This window comes from Crocuta crocuta, unplaced genomic scaffold, assembly GCF_008692635.1.
Source record: "Crocuta crocuta isolate KB4526 unplaced genomic scaffold, BGI_CrCroc_1.0 scaffold356, whole genome shotgun sequence".
NCBI lineage: Eukaryota > Metazoa > Chordata > Mammalia > Carnivora > Hyaenidae > Crocuta > Crocuta crocuta.
Window position 1 is genome coordinate 476,368 of NW_027527550.1, and position 22,252 is coordinate 498,619.

General features: G+C 36.5%; 1 protein-coding gene and 1 non-coding gene across 2 annotated transcripts in view; one reads left to right on the forward strand and one right to left on the reverse strand.

Moving 5' to 3' along the window:
- The window catches only part of LOC144234778 (leucine zipper protein 2-like), a gene marked incomplete at its 3' end in the record, with an annotated part of 391,662 nt that overhangs the window by 313,972 nt on the left and 55,438 nt on the right, over positions 1 to 22,252 (forward strand). The window contains exons 6-7 of the mRNA XM_077768067.1: positions 14,734 to 14,796; positions 20,875 to 20,937. Coding sequence (XP_077624193.1) covers positions 14,734 to 14,796; positions 20,875 to 20,937 — 126 coding nt within the window. The remainder of the gene's footprint in view (positions 1 to 14,733; positions 14,797 to 20,874; positions 20,938 to 22,252) is intronic.
- Positions 2,618 to 2,748, reverse strand: LOC144234791 (small nucleolar RNA SNORA70). Its single transcript, XR_013336084.1, has one exon. It is a non-coding gene; the product is annotated as a small nucleolar RNA SNORA70 (small nucleolar RNA).

Genomic DNA, 22,252 nt, shown 5'->3' on the forward strand with positions numbered 1-22,252 from the left:
ACAAAGGTCATTATTCCTGGACCATATGGTAACAGCATACACAGTTTTATGAGAAACTGCTGAACTGTCTTCCAAAATGGCTGTACCATTTTGTAATCTCCCCAGCAGTAAATGAGAATTCCTGTTGTTCCATATCCTCAAAAGCATCTGGTGTTGTCAGTGTTTGGAATTTTTGTCATTCTAGTAGGCATATGGTGGTATCTCACTGATATTTTGATTTTTAATTCCCTAAAGACACATGACCTGGAGCATCAATATTGTATGTTAATACTTTTCTGTACCCACCGAAACCACTGTGGTTTACAGGAGTGCTTAGTTAATATTTAACCAGGGTTCTGGCTTTCCTGGTGAAATTTCTGACACCATTAGAGGCCAAACCTAAAATGGAGAGAGACAGCTTTGCCCTGAAATCCTTTAGCATCATTCTATGAGCAGCTGTCTCCTCCATAGTATTTAGACTGTACTCTAAACACAGATGTTTCCTCTAAGATCAAAATACTCATTCACATGCAAAAAATTCATAGTGCCATAATTTCCTTTTGGAGGAGAAAGTCTGTATCACGCCAGCCGTCACTGTCCTCACAGCATGCCCAGTCACTTGGAGTGCAATTGCTGTAGCAGGATTATTAAGCTTTAAATAGCTAGAAAGGGATACTGGCAAAAGACTTGCTATTTAAGGTATATGAGCAGACTTTCAGATAAATCTGAGCAAACTTGTATTTAAGAAAATGGCAGCAGCAGATGCATTTGACCCTAAATAAAAAGCATGTTGTGATTTTAGCATCAAACTTTATTTAAACATTTCTATTGATCCACCTGAACTTCTTTAGGTTAATAGAAAACGCAAAACAGTTATCATCAATTGTTGTCAGCACCTTTAGCCAGGCTCAATAGTGGTTTGTGCAGATACATCCATAAGAAATAATCTAACCAGTGCTATGATTCTTAGCACAGCTCTATTTCTTCTGTTCACTAAGGCAGGTAGAATCCAGATTACTTTGTAACGAAAAGCATGATACTCTAGTGAGCTGAATGATATTAATCATACCAAGCTATTGTATAAGAACCAGCCTTTGAATCAGTGTGGATTAGGCCCAATTATGGCCATAGATACTCAGAGTAGAAATTCTATTTTATTTCTGTATATGACTGTGAAAAAGACACATCTACCTAATGTTTGAAAGAAAGGAAAACTTCCATCTTCAATATTTCCCCTGATGTATCTGTAATAAAGCACTGTGCTTTCTATCTGTAAATATCTTGTTTTTCTTCCTTATTCCAGAGGCCACAATTTAAACTTTTTTGCGGGTTGTGGGGAAGCTTAATACAGTTTTTATCCTATAGAGTGCTGGACCTCATGGGAGCATTATGCTTCTCATGCATTGTAGAATATCCCATATAAAACTATATAGTAGTTTTAGACAAAAGGCTTTCAATTAAAACCTTTCTACCAGGGCACCTGGGTGGCTCAGTCAGTTAAGCATCTGACTTCATCTCAGGTCATGATCTCATGGTTGGTGAGGTTGAGCCCTGTGTGGGGCTGTCTTCTGTTAACACAGCCACTTCAGATCCTCTGTCAAATGTTCTCTCTCTCAAAATATGTATATCTGTACATATATATATAACAAAAAGCCTTTCTAGCCAAACATATTCTTATATCAGAAACATGACAGCTATTTTGTTTTTGTTTTTTTGCCATGTCCAAAATTGAGTCCAGCATTAAGGATTATCATGACTCAGCTATGGAGAGCTATGGATATGAAAGTAACATGTAATTAGAGAATTATCAGAATATAAATTAATGGAATCCATCCCTTATGTATTTATTTATGACATAACTACAGGTTTTGAGTCTAATATCCAGTACAAACTTTATCACCTTCATACTCTATAAAGAACATTATATAATTAAAGAAGGAAAATGGCCTTAAATCTTTAGAATTTTAAAACAACCAATAACATAATACAAAATTCAAGACATAAGTATAAGCAAATATCAGGGTTTGATGATAACTCAAAGGATGGGATGCTTATTTGAAAATATAATTAAGGAGAAAATATTTTAATGATGAGAATTTGAAAGATTTATCAAATTGGTTACAGAGAAGAAAACAATCTGGGCTTGCCATATAAATACTTATTGCATGGCATTATTAGTAATAATTTTTATAAATAATATCCTTAGTCACATACTGTATGTAAAATATTGTTAAATGATATACAGCCATTATTTCAATGCTCACAACAAACATATGAGGTAGGTACAATCTTTATCACCATTTAAAATTTTTGCAGAATGGTTAAGTCACCTGGAAAGACCACCTAACTAGAGAATTCTGGAAGGAGTAGTTAAAACAGTTGCTCATGCCCTTAACCTCAGTGCGTCTATACGGTTTTGTTATGTCCCTCTGTAAATGCCTTTAACATGTTCGATCTAAGTCATGTAGGCCTCGATCACATTTTCCTTGTTCTTCAGCTTGTTGAGGATGGGCATGATGGCTTGGCCAATGCGGACCCTGGCTACTGTGCTCTGGGACTTTCCAAAGGCATTTTGCATACCTGTCTGAAACCTAGATTGGGAGCAGCATGAGGTCAGACATGAATGTCTATTAGAAAGGGCTATCTCTGAAGCCCCTTAGGGCAACCCATATAAGCCACAGGCTGCAGACACTACCCAGAAGGCTGCTATTTGTAGCTGCTGGACCCTGGATCCTCACAGGGAAAAGAGCATGGTTGTTTTAACTGTAGAGACAAAAATTTTAAAAATCTATGTTCTGGATAGCCCTAAGAGATAACTGCAAGAGTATGGAAAATGTCAATTATGTGTAAAATTATTAAGAGAGAAAACAAAGGAAGAGATAAACATTTAAAAAATAGGTATTGATAGCCATTGAAATAATTTAAAATAAAAGTAAAGCTATTCTAGGGTGGAAAAAGTGATTGTATAGACAAATTATGACTTAGCATAATTTGAGGAATTAACTTAGAATTTTACACAAATGAAAAGGTATGAGAGAATGTGTGTGTGTGGTTAAGAAACATGGATAAAAGATTGACAGTCTAAATATATGTGGAATAAAAGTTCTTGAAAAAGAGAGGAGAGCATGATGTAGATGCAACATTTATGTCTGAATATATATTTTATAATGAAGACAATTTTTTGGAAAATAATTTTTGAAAAAAACTTTAACATTTATTTTTGAGACAGAGAGAAACAGAGCATGAGTGGGGGAGGGGCAGAGAGAGGGAAGCACAGAATTAGAAGCGGGCTCCAGGCTCTGAGCTGTCAGCACAGAGCCTGATGTGAGGCTCAAACTCAACAGCTATGAGATCATGACCTGAGCCAAAGCCAGATGCTTAACTGACTGAGCCACCAGGTGCCCCTATAATGAAGAAAATTCTATGTATTGAGTAACATATACATTGTGACAGAATGGGAAGAGTCAAGAATGCTCCAAGATTCTTAGCATGAGCAGTCAGAAAGGTGGCATGGTTGTTATTGAGTAGGGGAAGACTGTAGGGGAAGGAGGATGGGAAAAAAAGATGGCACTAATTCTGGATACCTGAGATTTGAGATGACTACATATGATGGACCTGGTGGCAGTGGGAGTTGAGAAGAAAGGTCAACCCAGGAGATACACATTTGGTAAACCTTGCCAAAGATCATGTTTAAAACCATGATTATGAGTGGCATTACTATGGGAGTGAGGGCAAAGAGAGGAAATGTCCAAGCATTCAGCTGTGAGTCACTCCAGAGTTACGATGTCAGAGAAGCAGAGGGATTGAAAAAAGGCCATTGAGGGAGAATTTTAAAAAAGAAGAAAAAAGAAAAGAATGATGCATTTCATAAAACAAGTGGGGAAAAATAAAACTATATTTCAAGGAGATGGAAGAATTGACTGTCAAATGCTGATGATAAAACAAGAAAACCAAGAATCAAGAACTGTCCCATGGATTTGCAGCAATGAGATCATTACACAAAGTTAGCACACATTTTTAAAAAATCTTTTTTTACATTTATTTATTTTTGAGAGACAGAGTAAGACAGAGCATGAGCGGAGGAGGGGCAGAGAGAGAAGGAGACACAGGATCCAAAATAGGCAAGCATTCAGCACAGAGCCTGACATGAGACTCGAACCCATGAACCATGAGATCATGACCTGAGCCAAGTCGGACGCTCAACTGACTGAGCCACTCAGGCACCCCATCACACATTTTTTTTAAAGTGCATGTATTTCTTGTGGATATGTACATACATGGAATTATATACCAAATTCAGGCCAGGAGCATATAAGGAAAACTAGGTCTTTTCCACTGTAACAAGACATACTCATTATTAGTGGAATCAATTTTATGGTACTGTTAAAAAAAAAACAAAACCTTAATTCTATTAATGACTCAATCAATTCAATATATAAAACCATCAGCAGTGCTAATTTACGTAAGCTCGGAGCACAAAAACAAATGATAAACCTATTTTTCCTGCCATGCCTGGTGGGTATTTTCCAGCAATCTTGGGAGGAAGAAAGAAACTCCAAATATTAAATAAATACTCTTCCTTTGAAATTTATAAGTTAAACTTTATTGTCTGCCTTGAACAACCCCATCAGATCCTCCCTAGTACTATATTGGAAAGGAATTGGTGACAGAGTCAATATTTGGCAATTAAATCATCAATAGTAAACTAGGTCTAAATTTATTCTTTTTAAAAAATGTTTATTTATTTTGAGAGAGAGAGAGAGCACGCAGGGGAGGGACAGAGAGAGAGGGAGAGAGAGAACCCCAAGCAGGCTGCACACTGTCAGCACATAGCCCGAGGTGGGGCTCTATTCCATGACTACGAGATGATGACTTGAGCCTAAATCAAGAGCCGCTCAATTGATGAAGCTGTTCAGGTGCCCTGGTCCAAGTTTATTCTTATAAGCAATCATTGATGACCTTCAGTCATCAGGAATGCAATGGTGACTGACTAGCAAAGAGGGAACAAAACAATATTTTTAAATTTTTTTAATGTTTATTTTTGAGAGAGAGACAGAGGTGAGCAGGAGAGGGGCAGACAGAGAGGGAGACACAGAATCTGAAGAGCTTTCAGCACAAAGCCCGATGTGGGGCTCAAGCTCACAAACTGTGAGATCATGACCTGAGCTGAAGTCAGATGCTTAACCAACTTAGCTACCCGGGCACCCCAAAACAATTCTTAAAGTTAATGGCATTAGCTTAAAATGGCACCTTGACATAATAGCCTTGATATGTCTGATGCAGTTGTACCAGTTTTATTTCAATGTGAAAAAAATGTTTGAACGTTTTTGTTTTGTTTTTTTTATCCTGGAACTGAGGAAATTTTGGTAAAACTTTGGGGAAAAAGGCAAAACAATAATTCAGTTCTCCCACAAAGTTAAAATAAAAAGGGAGATCTCCTTTCAATTACTGTAGTTACTCAACTGTGTTCCTAGGATGGGATGACTCTACTGAATTAGGAACTCCCAGGAGAATTGCAAAGGGCGGGTGGTAGGTGTTTGCATCTTAACTGGGCAGATCTGAGAATATCCTCAGAAGTAATTACAAGTGAATTAACTGATCTTTCCTGATGATTTCACAACAAATTTACTTTGCCTTACTGCTCTAGGGGTAAAGTCATTTTATAAATCATGCTTTATTGTATTGCCTGTTAGGGTTAGATTGACTGGTAAAAGTACATGTATCTGGAATTAAAAATTCAGAGACCAATTCCACATTTATGTACATTTTGGTTGTTGCCTATTACTTGGTACAAATGCAGGACTTATTTATTTGTCTTCGCNTAGCAGTTGTCAGACCTGACTAATCCCAGCTTTGCCACTTAGTAGCTACCTGAATGTAGGCAGCTTAAAAACATCATTAAGTCCCAGGTTTGTCATTTCTATAATGGAGATAATTATGAATTTTTGCCTGTAGGGTTGCTGTGATGATTCAATGAAATAACTTATATAAAGCATTTTTTATAATAGCTGGCACAAAATAAATTAACAAATGATAGTTTAAACACACACATACTCAGTACCCAGTTATTTTCCCAGAGTTATTGAGGTATAATTGACATATAATATTGTTTAAGGTATACATGATGTTGACTTAATACATTTATACATTGCAATGTAGTTGCTATCATAGCTTTAGCTAATACCTCCAATGTATCACATAATTACCATTTCTTGTTTATGGTTGGAACATTTAAGATCTACTCTCTTAGCAACTTTCGAGCATGTAATGCCATATTCCTAACTATAGTCACAACATTGTGCATTAGATCCCCAGAACTTATTTATCTTCTAACTGGAAATTTGTACCCTTTAGCCAATATCTCCCCATTTCCCCCATCCCTCAGGCCCTGGTAACCACCATTTTTTTCTCTGATTCTACAGGGTTAGCTTTTTTAGTTTCCACATATAAAAGATATTATACAGTATTTGTCTTTCTCTGACTTATCTCATTTAGCATAATGCCTTCAGTGTCCATCTATGTTATTGCAAATGGTAGTATTTCCTTCTTTGTCCTGAGTGAGTAATATTTGTGTGTGTGTGTGTGTGTGTGTGTGTGTGTGTGTGTTAGAGAGAGAGACATCTTCATTCATTCATTGACAGACACTTAGGTAATTTCTATGTCTTGGATATTGCGAATATTGGTGCAATAAACATGAGAGTGCAGACATCTTTTCAATATACTGTTTTTATTTCCTTTTGATATATACTCAGAAGTAGAATTGCTGGATTATACCATAATTCTATTTTCAATATCTTAAGAAAGCTCCATACTATGTCCCATAGTGGTTGCACAAATTTACATTCCCCCTGACAGTGCACAAGAGTTTAGTTTTCTCCATATCCTTCCCAACATTTGTTTTTTCTTCTTGTCTTTCTGATGATAACCATTCTAACAGAAGTGAGGTGACAGATATCTCATTGTGGTTTTGCTTTGTACTTCTGATAACTAGTTATGTCAAAAACCTTTTCATGTACCTGTTAGCCATTTGTTTGTCTTTGGAAAAACTTCTATCCATTTCCTCTGCCCATGTTTTAGTCAGATTTTGTGGTTGTTCTTAAGTTGTATGATTTTTTTTCCTCCCCACAGAATACTGCCTAAAATATAACTGCTAATAAAACCTAATGGAGGGGTGCCAGGGTGGCTTAGTTGACCGAGTGTCTTACTTCAGCTCAGGGCATGGTCTCACGGTTCATGGGTTTGAGCCCCACATCGAGCTCTCTGTTGTCGCGCAGAGCCCACTTTGGATCCTCTGTCCTCCTGTCTCTCTTCCCTTCCCCCTCTCAAGCTCTCTCTCTCCAAAATAAATATATTTTTTAAAAAAGCTAATGTAGGCAGACTTTAGATGTTACTGAATTTGAAATCCAAAATCAACTTTTCCTATTTTATATTTCTAAAAAGTAAATCTGCTCATGTGATTTCTGTGCTACACATTCAATACCATGGCTTCAGGGGCATATGGAGCCCCATGTGGCTGACCCAGTGCACCTCTTTAGTCTCACCTTTCTACTCTTTCACCAGTACTGTATGCCTGATGCCACCAAGCATCTGTAGTCCCTCCCCTCTCTCTTGCCTCTTCCTGTTATTTAGCTGAGTCCTTTACACAGCTCAAGACAGCTCAGTGTCGCTCCCTGAGGAGCTGCCTCTCCAGAGCCTTTGAGTGCTACCGTCAGCCTCCTTCATGGATTGCAAACTCTTTGAACAGAGGAGTTGTTTTAACCCCATTCCTAGTACATAAAAGGTTTTTATAAATGTTGACAAGAATATTAATGCTTTTTTCATAAGGTTATTTCTGGAACGAATGACATTTCATATATTAGCCACATTTTTTTCACCCATCAGAATGAGAACTCTCTGATAAGGGAAGGGAGTTATTAATGACAGCAGAAAAAAACTTCCATTTGCAAGGGAATTGTCTATTTTAAGAGAAAAGCAAGTCAGACATAGGAAGAAATACCATTGAATACATTGACTTCCAAGTAAACTGTTGGGTTTTTGTTTTTGTGTTTGTTTTTGTTTTTGTTTTGAGAGAGAGAGCAAGCAGGAGAGTGGCAGAAGGAGAGGGAAAGACAGAATCTTAAACTGGCTCCACACTCAGTGCAAAGCCCAATGCAGGGCTTGATCTCACACCTGTGAGATCATGACCTGAGCCTAAATCAAAAGTTGGATGCTTAATCCACTGAGACACCCAGGAATCCCCAGAATCAGCTTTCATTTATCCATAAATTAGAGCTCAACAGGTAGAAACTTNTGGTGTTGAACCCCTGAAACTTCTGGAGTGCTGTCATAATCATCAAGAAAGATTTTCTTCTTTATTTTTACAAGATGAAGTGAGTTTTGTTGAAGTAATATGAGCCAATATTTGTTGAATGCTATATGACAGTCACTGTTGTGTTTTTGCTTATATCATCTCATTTAATACAACTGCCCCATTAAGTTTATGATGATAGTTGTCTCGTATGGATGAGAAAATAGGCATTGTCAGTAGATATAAGATGCATCTAGAATTATATATCTTATAAAAGAGTGGAATTTAGGTCCAGTTGTTCTGTCTCAAGAACCCAGGAGCTGTGCTATATTATATTCATACTATTTGAAAAGTGATCTTGTAGGTATGAAATGAGGGTAAGAAGCACACAGAATATCTAATTAATTAAGTTACTCTGTAACTTGGAATGTCATGAAGTTATCTCTTACTTGACATCAGGAAAAGTTGTCAGCTCATATTCCTCATGTCCCCTCTTAGTAGTAGGACAATACTCCTGAAGAAGCAAGAGATCTTAAGAGATGAACTAGAAATTTTCCATTTTTTCGCATATGTTGACACTTATATCTAGGGGTTAAATGATTTATACTAGATATTAGAGCTAATTTGGTGCTACGCTAAGAATGAAACTCTCATGAAGCACTCTTAAATTTTCTAACAAATTAGAACCAGTATCAATATCACATCCTCTTCCTGAGTTAACCTCAATGAGGAAATCTATTAGCACTTGTAAAACTTTCGTTACACCTGCAACCAATTTAGAATTTAAGTTGGCAAGGCCAACACTCAACTGGGGTATCTGCCATTGCTTGGATGGTAGCAAAATTGTCTGGTGGTTTATTTAAACATTTGTAGAATGATCCTGTTATTCACATCTACTCAGTTTTAAAGCTTTCTGTAAAAATGTAAATCTTTATTTTTAATTTAATTTCTAAGTGTATTTATTTATTTTGAGAGAGAAAGAGAGATGAGGGAGGGACAGAGAATGAGGGAGGGGAGACCGAGAATACCAAGCAGGTTCCCCACCATCAGTGGAGAGCCCTATGCAGGGCTTGAACTCAAAAACTGAAAATTCACAACCTGAGCCTAAACCAAGAGTTGGAGGCTTAACTCACGGGGCCACATAGGCACCCTGAAAAATATAAATCTTTATTAGAGTAGCAATTCATTAATATATGTATTAAATCATATCATTATATTTAAACTGAATGATTCAGAAAAAAATATTAATCATAACATTTAGTTTCAACTGTCTTTCTTGCTACCTACATTATATTGTCACATATTTCTAAATAGAATAGTTTTAAGTCTTTTTGACAAAAGATATTTCAGTTGTCTTAAGACCTACATTTACATTATGATATAATAGGCCTTGGGCCTTTTTCGCCATTGTCGCCTTGAAACTATTTCATAGACAATTTTATCTCTCTCCTTTTCGAAATTATACGTTTGTCTTCTATGTGGCTTAGAACAAATAAAAAAGCCAAATACACATTTCGTATTTCCCCTAGTTTCTCTACAGTTAAGCTTTTCCAAATGGGAGAAAAAACTGTCCCTGTATTGACCTCTTCACCTCTTATTCTGAAGTAAGAATTTTGGAATAACAATCTTTAAATTTTAAGGAATATCAATTGTAAAATGACAACAGCTTTCTTGAGATGGGTGAGCTATAAGTACTAAATGAAAAGTGCACCGTGTTGTAGACTGCATCCTGATTTCAAAAATAGTAAGAGCTAAAAAGAGCAGAAGGGCTGGTGCTGGAAGCATGTAATTGAAACACCAAGGAGTATCCTAGCTTCACAAGTATGAGATAGGGAAGAAGGGCCAACACTATCACCAAGATTCAGTAGTTCTCTCTCCATACTCAGGTGTTCTTTTTCCAATTTTAGGTCTAATCTCAGAAGGCTGGTGTGTTCTAACTTAGTGATGACCCTCAGCACCTTTTTCCTTCATAATTCTTGAAAATAAAATATATTAGTGTCTCATCAGCAGTGATTACGTTATATTACCAAATCTGTACCAAGACAGTTTAGCTGGGCTTGAGTTTGATCCTTTTCCTTGATAGAGTGGTAGAGTTAGGGTCACGCCAGCCACATGGAATTAGCACGGAAAAAAAATATTTCTAATAAAAATCAGATTATGGTTATTAGAATAAGGGATAGCAGAAGTGTGACAAGCAGAAAGAACAGATAGTTAAACATATGATGACTCTTGTAATCTACTTTTCTTCATATTCCCTCAAGTTAGGCATAAACATAATTGGATCCTCACGTCTTGGGTCTAATTATATGTGTACCTTGTTTTAGATCTTATAAAAGCATCATTAGGTTTGATAAGGATCAGATCCATTATTTAAAGGGTAGATGAAACAACACAAGGCTGCTTACAAAACAGTAAAAAACTGTGTTCTTAATGCCTAAATGGTATCAAGACATGATTCCTTCTGGAATTAAAGAAGTATGATCCCTAATCACAAGTGGAAAGTGAACTGCCTAGGAGTCAGTATTCCTTCTTCGGTGCTTTGTGCCATCCATGTTTCTGAAGAGTGTGCCATCTGAGAACAATTTTAGTATGGACATTGACAAGCCTCCCTTGTGTCCTGTAATTGTCCGCTTTGTGAGTGATTATAATTATTATCCCTAGTTCTGAGTATATTTCAAATAGTGAAATACTCTAATTCCTAAGCTTTGGAAATGACATTGAGCTTAATGGAAGCATATTACTTTATACGCTTTACACAATTGCCCAGGATTATCAACTGTCAGCACAGACAGTGGACGCATAATGTAATCACTGCTCATTTTGGGGTGGCCCCAGGGGTATCCGTGTTCAAGAGCGGCAGCCTTCCCTGTATAGTTTCAGGTGCATTGTCCAGGACCAACATAAGCATTCCCAGTGAGATAACATTCTATTCATTGCTTTATCATCTTTGAATTGAACAGAATGAAAAAGGAAGGAAGGAGGAAAGAGATAAGGAAAGAAAGAAAAAAGGAAAAACGGTTTAAGTGAAGGTGCAAACTTGAGATAGTATAGACCACTGAATTTTAAATATATTATTAGCTTCATTATCCTTTCTAATGAAGTTACTCAGATATGGATGATGTGTGTTGGTACATAAATCTTCACATCCAACACACTTCACCTATTTTGTCTCAATTTTACTTATCTAATTTAATATCTATTTTACTATTACTTTTTAATCCAAAAAAACTTATTTTTATCATCCACCCCCTGAGTTATTACACAGGAGCATGTGGGGTGTGTGTGGATGGGGGACATTGACAGCGTGGGCTTCCTGAGTTGTCACAGGCTAAGTGCCATGCTCACAGTGACTGCAATGTCATCTACTAGATTGGAGAGATGAATGATATTGGAGAAATTTATCATTTTATCTGGAAGAGTTTGCAGGGAGGTCCTGCTGCCATGTCATAGACCAAGCCGTATCTTTCACCTCCAATCTATCTAAAATAGTTGTGGGTATCCACATGGGTATCCCCAATGGTGCTGTCCTGAAAAGAAAGCTAATATTTCCCAGATGTCACTAACAGTGAAGAGCTTAAAGGAAAGGTGATGTTGTTTATGGAAGTCAGGTGGGCCCTGTGGAAGACAAATCATGAGCAGATTTGGGGGGAAAAAAGAGCTCTCTCCTTCAAACCAAAGTTCAATAAAAGAACAGATTTCCTCTTTCCAGACACTGGCTTTTTTTTTTTTTTTTTTTTTCCTCCCACTTGTAAAACTGGCACTGGCAGGTCCAAGATCTGGGGGGAAATACATTTTCCTACAGTGGCTGATCTGGGAGACAGGTTGAAGGGCAATTCTGTGCTTCCGACTATCAGGGCAGAATTGCAGTCCTCCTACACAGCAGGGTTCCTGAGGATGGACTAGGTATCTGCCACACTGGAGGAGACCTGGGAAGGACTCACTTCCCATTCGGTTGAGGCTTAGGACCACATGTCCAGTGGAGTAGATGTGAGAGTAGTCAGGATCTGGGAAGCTGGAACTGTCTAGGGAGGGGAAATGCCTTAGCTTGCCAGGCTGAATGGAAGGGGTCACTGCCATGGACACTGGATACTGATCCACAGCCACGGGACCAAACCCATTCAAGCTGCAGTTGGTACAGAAGATGCAAAAGGTACTCCTTGTGGTTTGGTCCACTGAGAAGAGAAACATCACTGATGACGCGTTGCTGTCATTCCTCAGGATCACATCTTTACTCTGGCTCAAGGGGCTCATTCCCTGGGGCCTCTTGACATGGCTAAGAGCTCTGGAAGTGCTCATCCTCCATGCTGCTGATGTCCCCTTGAAAATCGATGAAAAAAGCACACCAGAAATTCCACTTAATCTTCATAGGTCTCTGCACATCCACAGCAGCCTTCTCTATTACCCCCGCTGTGAGTGACACAGGGGACAGCTTACTTCCTGACCGTCACCTGAGACCACTCTGGCTGGGCAGTGGTGTGCTGTGATGGCCAGAGCTGCCTGGCTCGCTTTCAAGCAACTCAGTCTTAATTTTATTTTTTTAGATAATTTAACTTTTTATTTTGAAATAAATTTTGACATAGAAAAAGGGTATGCTGCATTAGTACAGAATGTTCTTGTGCATCTCTACCCATAACCTCTAATACAGCATCATATAGTGTGCTAATACAAGTATTGAACCAGAAAATTAACATTAATACAATACTATTCAACAAACTGTGGACCTTATTTAAATTTCATGTCTTTTCCACTAAAACTGTATAGCCATAAAAAAGATGAAAAATCTAAGTGAATATGAAATCTTTAGAGATAGTGAAGACATTTTATCTACAAAGATAATGCAGGAAATCAAAAATGGAAAAACAGACCATTGTATGACAAAAAATTAAGATTGCATTTGTCAAAAGTATCATAACTGTGCACAAACAGAAGGAAAACTAGGGTATTTTTTTAACCTACAATACGAGTAACATTGTGGAGTTAAAACATCAGTATGTATCCCCTCATTATAGTTTACAAGCTTTTTAATAGAGGAATAATATATATTAAAGCCTTTTAAAAAGAATTGATTGTTGTATGATGAATACAAGTATTTACAAAACTTACTTGAGTGAAACAGGTAACTCCTCATTTGTGTAAACCATTTCATAGTATTGAAATTCTAGGAAATGACCTTTTTGGAAATGAGCTTTTTAGAATTTTAACTCTTTGCTACCAAAAATTAGACAAAGGGTTCATTCAAACCGAGGCAGCTGTCTCCCCTCTCTGCATGACTGGAAAATAAAATAGGAAACAATGTTCAAAATAAGGTGGGAATTATCAGTGAAGAACTCCCAAATTTGATGTATTCATTCATTCTGTTATTCATTCATTTTGCATAAATTTTGTTCAGTTTGCTCACGGTGCTCATCAGATCGACTTTCTTTAAAGTCATTATGCATGAGAGGTACTTACCACTACATGGTTTGCTCCTGCAGAGTCAATATAAAATCTGAATCCTGAGGGTTTCACCCCAAGATTTCTGTTCTCCTTTACCCTGTCTAAAAGTACCTCATTTTCCAGAATAAAGACAGAAAAGCCTGAGCATAATGAGGTAGATATAATTGAATAGCTGTAAGAGTTTAGATTCAGATGGCTAAGAACACATGGATTCTATGTCAGAAGTAACAACCATGCATCTATGAATCAAGGTCAATTATGGTAAGTTAAAAGGGTTATCATATCTGGGCATACTTCAAGCCCAGCAGAGAGAGTACACTTATAAGCCTTAGAAAAAGAAATTACTTCTAAGCATCAAGAAGCCCTCTAAGTATAATGCACAGTACTCCAGGATAAAAGAGGATTCAAAAACTATAGTCTTAAAAGGGACTATAGACCCTGATGAGACTGTGACTAGATTATACTAGGGTCCAGCATCCAGATGACAGTAGGAAAATAAATATTTGCTGTTTAGGGGCACTTGAGTGGCTCAGTCAGTTAAGCGGCCAACTCTTCGATTTTGGCTCAGGTTGTGATCTCATGGTTTGTTAGTTAGAGCCTTGTGTCTGGCTCTATGCTGACCACTGACCGTGCAGAGCCTACTGGGGATTCTTACTCTCCTCTCCTCTTCCCCCTTTTCTCTGTCTCTTCTCTACCTCTCAAAATAAATAAATGTTAAAAAAAAAAAAATACTTGCTGTTTAGCATTGTGCTTTCAGAAACTAGCATCTATTGTAGATTTGAAACTGAAATTATTTTATAACATACCATACCTAGATTTAATAAAACTGCATTAAATGTAAGGCCAGATAAATTTCTACCTTTTTAAATGTGCATGTTGATACTAATTCATCAACATTTTAATTGAATCAAAGAAACATTCTTTTACATTACATATTATACTCAGTTTGTACAAATATATTACATCTTATATATTTAGGAATTGTTCATGTTTTATAATTTCTCAGCCGTGAACTATGTTTCTTTCACCAGAATAAAAGCTTGAAGAACAAACTCCTGTCGGGAAGCAAGCTGTGTGGCATCCATGCAGAAGAGGTGAGTAAATTTTCTCTTCCAGTTTCAATGGAATAGAAAGTGCCAGAATATTAGTGTCAGGTTTTTCTTTTAAAATCCAGATATCTGGAGATTCTACTTTCACTAACAAAAATGAAAACATTGGAACAGGAAAATTAAAACAGATTTTAACCTTTAGGTATTTTTGGATGTTTTGATATTACATGACCAAAAAAGAAAGAAGAAAATAAAAGAAAGAAATTAAGCTAGTTAGCCATTACTTCCAAAAATGATTTTATGGATTCCTTCCTTCCTTAACTGGACTATCAGGATTTCCTTATTAGCAAATATCTGAAGGTCCATGAAATTTTCATTTTGTTTACCATCTATGTGATGTCTGCAAAGTTCTGCAATAACAGTTAAGTGTCAGAAGAATGATTTGGGGGTTGATCATAAACCCTAAAGGACAAATACATTCCTCAGTTCTGCTTACTAGGCAGAAAATTTGTCTCATGCATTTCTTAGGGTGGGGTGTGGAAAGTCATTCTGGTTAATCCAGATTTAACTAAAATAAATTTCCTATATTCCTGATCTCTCAATTCCATCTGTGATATAATCCCCTATTTAATGTAGTTGAACCACTTTCCCATAGTAGTTAGAAGTAAGGCACAGAGCTGGTGAAATACCTCTAACATCTCCTAATGGTGGACTCATATTTTTTGTTCTGATGAATGTTTCCTGTTGTTATCACCTTAAAGCAGGAGGGATAGGGAAGATTACCTGGTGACTCATGAGCATTGCTTTTTAAGACTCTTAACTAGGAAGTAGTGATACGTGTTTCATTGTGCCCTATTTGCCAGACCTAGGTCACATGTCTAGCCAAACTGCATGGAGTCTGGACAGTGTCATTAGGTTGGTAGTCATGTGCCTATCAAAAAGTTGGGATTTTTTTTTTTTTTTTGGTAAACAAGGTGGGAATACTTCCTGATGGACATGTAAAATTCATTACTCTAAACAGTTAAGTTAGATTCTAACATGAACTATAAGAACCTGTTTATAATGTCTTTCCAATAATATTGTGCATGAAATAAGTAGCAATTTTCAATACATGGAAATAAAAGGTTGATGCTCTATAAATGAATAATCAAACTGAATGGCTTACAGATATAAGCCAGTATAGTGTTTCTTTCATTATACTTTTCTATTGAAAAGTATACTGTTTAATTTGCTACATTTCTAGAAATATTGCATGTGTAAGGTGCAGTTTCTGGTTATTATTTACAAGAAGGTAAGCAAGTGGAACCAATTTTTGAGTAAGACTATGTGGATTGGAGCTATATTCTGGGAGAGTTACCATGTTCCCAAAGGGCCCCCAAAACTCATGAAAGAGAGATGGCTGTTAGGAGAAGTTGCCTATACTGTTCAGAAACAAGAAAGAAAGAAAGAAAGAAAGAAAGAAAGAAAGAAAGAAGGAAAGAAAAAAGGAAAGAAAGAAAACAATAAACAAGCAGCAACAACAATCTGGGTCTACCTGTATTTTTTATTTTTACTTATTTATTTTTTTAGTGTTTTATACCTATACTGAAATAAGCTTTCTTTTTTTATAGTTTATTGCCAAGTGGGTTTCCGTAGAACACCCAGTGCTCATCCCAGCAAGTGCCCTCCTCCATGCCCATCACCCATTTTCCCCTTTCCCCCACCTCCATCAACCCTCAGTTTGTTCTCAGTATTTGAAGAGTCTCTTATGGCTTGCCTCCCTCCCTCACCCCAACTATTTTTTCCCCTTCTCCTCCCCTATGGTCCTCTGTTAAGTTTCTCCTGTTCCACATGCCAGTGAAAACATATCTACCTGTATTTTTTAGCCCCTTAGTTTAAGAATGAGTCATTTTAAAAATTCATCTCAATTCCTTAAGAGGATATATTATATCTACATTTTAATTTATGAATTCCTAGATGCTTCATACATTAGTATTGTATAGTGTTGAGATAAATTTATTCATTTCACCTATTTTAATTTATTTATGGAAAATAATTTAGAGTTTAAAATTCTGGGCAAAGAGGGAGGCATGTATATATTTTTTTCTGTCACAAGAACACCTTCAAAGTATATGATAACAGATGTAATTATTTGTATTACCACTACCAAAACAAAATAGTAATGTCCTCTATCAGTTTAGAAGCTAAAAAGGAGCTTGCCTTCTAAATCAGTGACTCTAAACTATTTATAGATAAATAAATATCCAGATCCCATTGATACCTAATGGCTTGCCAGTGTTTTAATTTGCCAAGGCAGAATATTGAAAACAGTGGAGTCTACGACAGATACCACTGCCGTCATCTTCACTATTATTTCATGAAACAAGTACTTCATGGACCTGAATTGTAAAAAAGAAAAAACCTCAGAGACTAGCTAAAATGTTCTATCATGGCTACCATCTTTGTCTTTACCTTCTCCATCTTTTTATTTTACTTACACTCATTATCACAAACTTAAGTTTACTGTGGACTTGTGAACACTTCATGACTCACAGGCATCACCATGTAAAATTACATTTAAAATCAGTAGTATAGTTTTGGGATGTGTGGGTGGCTCAGTTGGTTAAGCGTCCAACTTTGACTCAGGTCATGATCTCACAGTTCTGGGGTTTGAGCGCCGTGTTAGGCTCTGGACTGACAGAGCCTGGAGCCTGTTTCGGATTCTGTCTCCTTCTCTCTCTCTGCCCCTTCCCCATTCATATTCTGTCTCTCTCTGTCTCTGTCTCTCTCTCACTGTCTCTCAAAAATAATAAACATTAAAGAAATAAAATTGTTATTATGGTTTTAAAAAATTGCTAATATTCCCAAATATGGTAACAGCTTAATGGTTTGAAGATTTTTCCCTCTGACAATTTTAACTTTTCAAAAGGAAAATACAGTGTCAATGGAGTTTTAGATCAATGTGGATTATAAAATGCATACACCCAAAATGTACTTATTCTTACTTTGTATACCCTCATCAGATCTTTTGATAGGTTTTGCTTTTTAACTCACTGAACGTTACAAGATGGCAGGAATATACAATGCAGAGAAGTGATGAGTGACAGTGACGAAAATTTCTAAAACAGATATTTCTAAATAACCTTAACGAAGTTCAAGAAATCTAGCTGTTCTTGCTCAGTGCAGAACAAAGATGTGTAGGTTTTTACTATAGTTCCTGAATGTATCACTGCATAACACAGAAAATGATGTTTTAATAATTAATTCAAGTTATGAATAAAAGTTGAAATTATATTCTATGCATTCATTATAAATATGCATTAAAATGAACACCCAAAATGGTCAAAATTAGTCCTCTCTAACTTTAAAAATAGAGCATTAATTTTTTGGAAGAGTAGGAGTGAAAACGGGCAAACCATGCACACCACGGGTAGTGGTCATCTCTCATTCCCCATTGGTATTGGTCAACATTAGTTTGTACAAATAAAGTTGTTGACCTAAGAGACTGTCCCGGCTGTAAATGATCCTTGGGCATCAGATTGGAACAGCAGGAGATAATGTCAGTCAACTGTGCATTAGAAGTTGGAGAAGATCACAGAAATGATTTTTTACAGAAATCAGCAGCACAAAATTAAGAGTAGCTGTGAACACACCAGCAAATGACGTTAATGTAATGAAATGAAGTTAATGTAACGAGAGAGATGAGGTGTCTGAAATGCCATTATTCAGGGTTACTTAGGGAATTTTGTGCCAGGAGAACAGAGTTATAATAAATGTAGAATCCTGAAGTAGAAATATAAATTCAGGGAATTGAGGGCTTCAAGTAGTTTTTATTCTTAAACCATACACCTATAACAGTGGCTCTTTATCTTCTTATGCATTTGCTCTTGCATTTCACTTTCACTATCAAGTCATATTAAGTGAAAGAGGATGCCTTTTTTATGGAAATGGAAAAGTAGTGCCTAGTTTGTAAGAAAACATCTTTACTTCTTCTGGGTATAGAGTTTAACTGCATAGTTCCCTTCCTTCTTCCATTCCCCTGTCCCTCCCTCCCTCCCTCCTCCTCTCTGTCTCAAATCACCACTCTCTCCACTTCATTTTTCCTCTCTCCCTTTTCCCTTGTCTTTTCTTCCTTTTCTTTATCTCTCCTCATTTTATTTTATTTTTGTTCTTTCTTATCAACTTCCTGATTCAATAGATCACGAAATGCAGTTGGCTCATGATAGAGATATCTATGAAAACTGTTTCTAACATACTGCAGTGGTGTACCACAGATAGCACTTTTAAGATTCTACTCTAATTGATGGTGCTTCAAGCATTACATAATAATTTAGGAATTATAACACCTTCATAACATTTGCTGTTATGAGTCTCCCATTTGGCAAACTCTACTATCTCACATCATTAGACATGTTCTGAATATAGTAGGAAACTGAATAGTATAGCTGCAGTCTATTCAGTGAAAGGCTCATATACATTCACTGTAGCCTTGAAAATTATAATATTTCAAAAATATGAGTGGGCTTTATCTGTTCAAGAGGACCTTCATAAAAAGGAATTTAAAGAGGATCTTGTGTTTAGTATGTGCTATGGCCAGCCCCTTTGGACATTTAATTTTTTTGAGATAAATTCACATGCAATTCATCTCATTTAACTTTGCAGATGGATGGGTTTGATCAATGTAGATAAAATCAAATATTAAAGATATAGAACATTCCCATCATCTTCAAAGTTTTCTCTTGCTTTTTTGTAATCACCACCACAACCCCCCATCCAATATCAACTACTAATCTGATTTCTGTCCCTCTCCTTTGGTCTTTTTTACAATGTAATATAAATGGCATTGTACAAAAGATAGCTTCTAATGAGTGGGTTATTTCACACAGTATAATGCTTTGGAAATCTGTCCACAGTGTTACATGGCTCAGTACTTAATTCATGTTATTAAATTGTTCAACAGTATTATAGCATTTCATGATTGTACCACAAAATGTTTGCTGTTCACCAGTTAATGGGCATGTAGGTCGTTTCCAGCTTTTGATTATTAGGAATAAAGATACTATAAACATTTATGTTTATATTGTAATTTCTCTTGGACAAATACCTAGAAAGCATTGCTATATAATACAGTGTGTGTATGTTTAACTTTATAAGAAACCACCAACTGTTTCCCAAAGTGACTATGCTATTTTACATTCCTCTTCAACTCTTACTATTTTGTCAGTTATCATTTTTTATTTGATGATGACAATCAGTTTGTATTTGTGTTCTCCTACTGAGATATCAAAACTTGTCATTTCAGATACACAAAGACAAATACCTGAGGTCCTCATGTTAGAATTTTGAAATTGCATCTGCTCTGGAAAAATAGGAAGGCGTGATAATCATCTGTGACTCACCAGATATCTATCCATAGGGTAGTCAACCATGTCTGCTGAGAGAAATGTCCTTATAATAAGGCACTTTTTTATATTTAGCATAGTCCTCTCAAAAAGTGCCTTCTTCTGCAGAGCAAACAGTCATCACCTCAGTATCTTAGCTGCTTTCTTTACTTCCTGTCACATTTGCTTGCTACCCTCCCTTTGGACATACAACAAATTCAAACTTGGTTGTCAATGTAAATTTATCCCTATTTAATCTTAAAAAATAAGTAATTGCAACTAAGCTGTGAAAACTGAGCTCTACGTATACATAGGTATATTTAGCATCTAAAATTGAATTGTTGGACATGCTCTAGTGACTAAAATTCTGTGTGTGTGTGTGTGTGTGCGTGCGTGTGTGTGTGCGTGCGCGCGTGTGTGTGCGTGCGTCCTTTTGGTGGGGAGATACTAGGGAGAGAAACGATAAACTACTTTCTTTAAATATTCCCTTTTAAACAATATGGCACCTATTGTGTGCCAATTTTACTCAAATAAAAAAATTAAATATTAAATGTAAAATAACATTTCTACAAAAAAACATTAAACAATATGGTTCCTTTGCACAGGCTTTGGTTTTTCTCTTCCTGCCTGGACTACCTGGATATCTGACTTCTAAAGCAGAGATTAAGCTTTTGCTTGACTGCAACATTTATTCTAATTTTAATCTTCAAGTTTGAAAACATAAATGAAATTAAGGCACTAATCTATGTTTCTGTTCTTCCAGTCAAAAAAAATCCAAGCCCAGCTGAAGGAGCTTCGTTATGGGAAGAAGGATTTATTATTTAAGGTAAACATCTTTCTCCCTTCCCCCTCCACCAGCCCAATAGATGAACTATAAATTATTTAGCTTACATTTAATTTCTGGGTTTTCATAAGAATTAGTGCAATATTTGACTGCATTGAAGATGTTTTTATTTTCTTGCCTCCTTAATTAATGGAGATAAATGCAGATATCATTTCCTAGGTACATTCTTAATCAAAGGTAGGCATCATTCCAAAATATTTAAAGTCTCTTCATAACCTTCAATTACTTTAATTCAATATTGAGGAATACTGTATTTCAGAATATTTACATTAAAGAGAGCATAGATTGAGTAAATTTCCAGAGATGAGATCCACTAATCTACATTCTTGATTTCCAGAGACCTCTGCATAAATCTCTTTATTACTAAGAGTCTTCATGTTTAATCATTGTTGATTGATTTTCATCAACAATCAGTCAACATCTGTGTATAGATAGACATCTACCACAAACTATGGAATAGTGACCCTCCCCCCAAAGATATCTACTTGCTAATTCCTGGAAGCTGTGAATATTACTCCTAATGGGAAAGAAGATTTTACAGAGGTGATTAAATTAAGGGTCTTCAGATAGGAAGGTTATTCCAAAACATCCAGGCAAGATCTAAATATAATCATGCAAGTCCTTATTGTAGTGAGACAAGAAAGCCTAAATAAAAAGGTTGTTGTGATCACAGAAGCTGGAGGAGGAAAGACAATGTAAAATATTTCCTTCTTGTAGCCTCTGGAGAAAAACAGCCCTATGAACACCTTGATCTTAGTCCCATAAAATTTATTTCAGACTTCTGACTTTCAGAACTATATGAGAATAAATCGGTGTGTTTTTTTTTAAATTTTTAATGTTTTATTTGCTTTTGAGAGAGAGAGCGTGATCAGGAGAGGGTCAGAGAGAGAGGGAGATACAGAATCCGAAGACCGGCTCCAGGCTGTGAGCTGTCAGCACAGAGCCCGATGCGGGGCTCGAACCCACAAGCTGTGAGATCATGACCTGAGCCAAAGTTGGATGCTTTAACCGACTGAGCCACCCAGGTGCCCCAAATTTGTGTTTTTTTTAAGCCCCTTAATTCATGGTAGTTTGTTACAGCAGCAAGATGAAACGTAAACAGGTACTTTCTTTGATCTCCCTTGAGCAGGAGGAGCCAAGAGGCAAGTGTCTTTAGTGGTTGTGCTTGTGGTACATGTGTATTTCCAAATGTAGTAGGATGATGCAATACTAGGCTTTTAGGAGTAGGAATAATAACTTGCTTAATTATCACAATAAATAATAAGTGCAAATTACATCTTGTGTAATATTTTTAAAA